This window comes from Gavialis gangeticus, unplaced genomic scaffold (genome assembly GCF_001723915.1).
Source record: "Gavialis gangeticus isolate Ggan-Ray unplaced genomic scaffold, GavGan_comp1, whole genome shotgun sequence".
Taxonomy (NCBI): domain Eukaryota; kingdom Metazoa; phylum Chordata; order Crocodylia; family Gavialidae; genus Gavialis; species Gavialis gangeticus.
Window position 1 is genome coordinate 75,142,652 of NW_017729029.1, and position 5,087 is coordinate 75,147,738.

Below are 5,087 nucleotides of genomic sequence, written 5' to 3' on the forward strand. Positions count from 1 at the left end.
CAATGTTCCTTATGGAACATTCATGCACCTATTTAGTTAGTTTACATACTTAAATTGTGGTCTTGGTTTTTAAATAGATTGGCTGAAATACACAGACTGTACCGAATCCTTTTTTCTGTGGAAATTTAGTTACATGTTCCAAACACATTTTTCTTGCAGAGAAAAAACAAAAAAGTCATAGGTTTTACTACACAGTTCTAGCTGTACAAGCTTAGAGGTGAATCCAGTTTTCTGGAGTAGATGACTGGGTATGTTCTAGGCATCAGTGGGCAAAACTACTGATTTGAGCAAAGATGAGAAAAAGAAAAAGAAAAAATGGGGGACACACGGAGCTGCCAACATCTGGTTAACAAAGCTAACACCTCAACCACCACCGCAGTTATCAAAAGATGAAAGAAACTATTGCTGGCAACCATTAACACCCTCCAGTAAAACAACCCTCCCCTGCAGACCCCTCTTGCCCCCTAATCCCTCCCTGTGGACCCCACTTGCCCTCCCCATCTTCCCCATTCCCCCCTTCCCCCGTAGATCTTGTTTTCCCTCCTAGATTGTGAATGACCCTGGCAGTCAGTTGATGATATCACACTGCTTGAATGATTTTGCTTGAATGATTATCTCTACTACCTTCCCCATCCTAATTTACCTTGGATTGGGTGGCCATTTTTAACTTCCCCTAACTTCCCTGAATGTTTGTACATACCCCCCAAGAAAAAACTTCCCTTATAGGTGTTCTTAGTAAACAGAATCTAAATAATAGTGTGCTAGGCAGGTACACTGTAGTGCAGTGGTTCCCAACCTTTTTTTTTTACTGCGGACCGGCAGCAGAGCCAGGTGGGAGTGAGGGCCGATAAGGCCAGGCAGGGATGAGTGGGGAACATGGCTGGGGCCGGCATGCACTTGACAAGTGCATCTGAGGAACCAGTGAGCGAGGGCTGAGCCGCTACCACCAGGAGCTGGTTACAGCTCGTGTGCGACTCTGCAGCCAACCCTTTGCGGCCTGATGATTGGGAACCTCAGGTTTAGTGTACTTTTGTTCTGTACCTGAACTTTGGATATGAAAAGAAGTACAATTATGCTGTTGTAAATGGGAGAGAGGGGACTTATGTCTTAAGAGTAGATATCAGCTGAATCCAGTTGAACTGTTTTGTCTCCTAACCTTCTGTAGGTGAAGCTAAAATGTAATATTATAACCTTGTAGAAATCTGGGGAAATAACTTCACTTGCTGTTAGTTTGGAGCAGACAGAGAAAACAGTTACATTGGTTTCAGAAGTACCATGGTAAGTCTCTTTGCTCTTCTTACAATGTGTGTTTCTGTTCATACCCTTTGTGACAGAACCAAAAGTATGTTTTACAGAGTGCTATATTTTAGTGTCAGCAATAAATGTAAAAAGGCCTGTTTTTAACCAGGGCATTATGAATCTCTGGAAAATATTTTAGAATTTAGTAATAATAGTGGGTGCATCTCCACATGAAATTAATGTAGCTGAATAAACTTTGGCACAATTTATGCTGGAGTTTATTGCTCCCAGTCACTATGTTTTCATGTGCCTCTGGGACCACAGCATGTTGAGCCAGCATGGAGCAGCCCCTACTGGCAGGGGGTCCTAGGGGTTAGGCTGCGAGTCCATGCCACTCTGACCTGGCTCAATGTACTGCGGAGGGACTGGCTGGGGCATGAGGGTGCTCCAGTGTGGGGCTAGTTGGCAGGCAGTCCCTAGGCTGAAACACTTGCATGCCTCAGCCAACCACATCAGCATCTAAATGTGCATTGCAACAGAGTAAATCATTTTGCCGTAGGATAGTGCTTGTGTCTAGCAGTACTATTCTCAGCAGCGTTAATTAGTTTACTCCATTCTAATAGCACCATGCATGTAGACAGTAACATTTTACTGCAGAGCTAATTAGTCAACTCCACAGTAAATGTCTCATGTAGATGCACCCAGAATAGATTATTTTGAATCCAGACTTACCCGGCAGAAATAATTTTTGAAAAAGAGTCGGACCTGATCACTCGGCCATCAACATCCATTGAGAGAAATGTTGGCGCCTTAGTCTGCACATGTAAAATATAGCTTATTATGGCACTAAGAAAACAGAACATCACTCATTCACTTCTGTCAACAAGACAAGTTGCTATGCAGTGGGTTATGGTTGGCTTTGTGGGACTGAGTACTTCTTTCCCTTTGGTTTCTGGCAGATGTGCAAGTAAAGGCATGTTGGGATCTAATGCCTGATCCCCAAAATCATGCTTCCTGACATGCCACACGTACATGACAGGAGGTGTGATTGTAGGATCAAGCATCATATTTTATCATGCCATATTGCCAGTACAGGGGGAGCCCGGGTTCACCAACCCAGGCTCCTCCTACGCAGGTAAACAGCAAGTTCTTGTGGCTGGGATCCCCAGCAGCTGATTCAGGCTCCCAGCCTCTGGGATGTGACATGTGCCCCTGAGGCTGAGAACCATCAGCTGATCCAGGCTCCTAGCTTCAAGGGTGCACCCTGCAGCTAGGAGTCCCAGCTTGGGCGCACATTCAATTAATGGTATGATAGGAGCCAGCCACACAATTGTTATAAATTTTTAGTGTAATAATTATATAGCTTTTTCCTTGTTTTATCATGCCATTAATTGCATTGATGTGTGGCCAGGTAACAACTCAAGAAGTGATTAACTGGTAATCATGACATAAGTTCAGTGTATGCCAGGGGCCTTTGTATCACTCTTCTGGGATGGGTTTAATGTGATTTAGGAAGAGTAGGCAGTATGCCAAGCTAGTGTCTGCAGTGGCATAGGTTCTCCACAAGGTGGCAGGACATGAGCATAAATAAATATATGTTAGCCATTCTTCTCAACACTGGGTACATCTACACGAGACACTACAGTGCAGTAGCAATGTGCAGTAGCTCATTACTACAGTGCAGTAGCAATGTGCAGTAGCTCATTGCTACTGTACCGTAGAGTTTAAACATAACTGTGTGGTGTCGGGACTGTGCAGTAATGCTTGTTACTGCGCAGTCATTTAGTATTTGGTTAAGCAAGTACCAAATGACTATGCAGTAACAACTGAGCAGTTGGCCACGCAACCACTGTCTTGTTTGACTAGAACCAGTAGTGGGTGGAGCATATTTCTTTAAAGTGTAAATGCTCCTGGGTGCAGCATTTACTTGCGCACCCAGGACTGCAACACATTGAGCTGGGGTAGCACAACCCTGGCTCGCAAGGGGCCCAGAGGGTGAACCTGCTAGCTCAGAGGTGCTTCTCCCTGGCTCAACTTGCTGCAGAGGGGCTGGCTGGAGCATGAGGGTGCTCCAGTACAGGGCTGACTGGCAGGCAGCCCTGCACTGTAGCACTTTCATGCCCCAGCCAGCCCTGGTCAGCACCTACATGTGCGTTGTAGTGGAGTAAATAACTGTGCCATAGGATAGTGCTTGCATTAGGCAGTACTAACTTACAGCTGAGTTAATTAGTTTACTCTGGCCAAATAGCTCTGCTTGTGTAGACAGAAATGTTTTACTGTGGAGCTAATTAGGCAACTCCACAGTAAGTGTCTCATGTAGATGCACCACCTCTAGAGACACAAGACAAATCAGACTAAATATTTGTTAACCATGGGAACTGCTATGGCGTTGTGAGGTGACTCAGTATCCATTTGTATACACACACATATCTGCTACATATTTACTTTACAAATAAAAACTTGGATGTACACACTTAAGCAGTTCTAATAACCAGATGTATGCCAGGGTTTTTTACATTTGTGTTGCAACTGCATTCCTATATATTCTAACATGATATAGCATACAAGTATTAGAATTTTTTATATGTCCATGTAGGCATCTGCCCAAATTTTATGCCATGCTAATGAAAGATTAAGGTGTGTCATCTGGGGCCTTCATCCCTTGACAGGACATGTTTCATTCATATCTGTATATACTTAATGGTTTTGATCAGCTTTGATCTCTGTTTGAACTCTGAAGAGATAATATAATTGTACAGTCATGACAGCCTAGGAAGCTTTCTATCTGCCAAGATATATTTAAATGTAAGAATGTTCCAACATGCTCAACACTGGTTTCAGAAATAATCTAAATATTTTTGTTTAAATGAGGACAGATCCAAGTTTATTTCTGCTTGTTAAAGAGTATATGTAACACTGACACCAATAACCAGAAGTGAATATTTACCTTTACAAACTGAAGAAAATAATATGGATCATCTTCTATTATAAGGAAATCATACTCTCTTGCTAGCTAAAGAAAAATTGAAAAAGATCATTTCTCGAAAACTGGCAAGCAATTATTTTCAATAATTATTTTAATGGTATTTTAGCACATGGGCTGAGAAGAAATAGTGCAACTGTAAGCAACAGAACAGGGTAAATACTGTAGCAGTCATTTTACATATTATACCTCTGGACTATAAAGAGAATCATATAAGAAGCCAGCAGTGACAAGAGACCCGATATAGGGGTGTTTTTGTTTTTTTTCTAACAGAATCAACATTTGATCTTCAGAAAACGTTATTATTCACTATACTTAAATATTATTTTATATTTTCTAAATTATTTATGATAAAGTATTCTGTGTCATATTTTGCTGCTAAATACCTGGTATATCTCTTTTTTGCGATCAGTGCTCAGTGAGATTCCAGCAGGATTGCTACCATTTGGAATAATGTAAAGGAACTTGGGTTTTCTTCCATTTTCTGGTCTCCACTTGAAAAGAATGTCTTTCAAGGCTTTTGGAATAATACCATACTTATCACCGGGGACCCTGACAATATTGGAGCCCAATGCTTTCAGCTGTTGATAAAAAGGAGACAGATCTGTCATAAAATCTGCTCAGACAATCAGCAATTCAGAAATAATGCAGAAGTTCAACACTTATTTAACCAAAGTAGTTAAAACTTGTTTCCCTATATATTCAGTCTGAAACAGACAATAGGGGAACTGGAATGATTTTAAACAATATTAAAAGTAAATTTAAAAAACAAACAAACAGTAAAATATTTAGGTTTAGAACATAACTGCAGAAAACCCTGAAAATGTCATGCATCTCTGTTGGGAATTGACATAATCCCTGTCAG

General features: G+C 41.4%; 1 protein-coding gene across 1 annotated transcript in view; it reads right to left on the reverse strand.

Moving 5' to 3' along the window:
- Nucleotides 1-5,087, reverse strand: part of LOC109300377 (kynurenine/alpha-aminoadipate aminotransferase, mitochondrial-like) — a 45,608-nt gene that overhangs the window by 29,705 nt on the left and 10,816 nt on the right. Inside the window, exons 3-5 of the mRNA XM_019521062.1 lie at nt 4,609-4,803; nt 4,187-4,252; nt 1,972-2,054 (exon numbers count right to left, since the gene is read on the reverse strand). Coding sequence (XP_019376607.1) covers nt 1,972-2,054; nt 4,187-4,252; nt 4,609-4,803 — 344 coding nt within the window. The remainder of the gene's footprint in view (nt 1-1,971; nt 2,055-4,186; nt 4,253-4,608; nt 4,804-5,087) is intronic.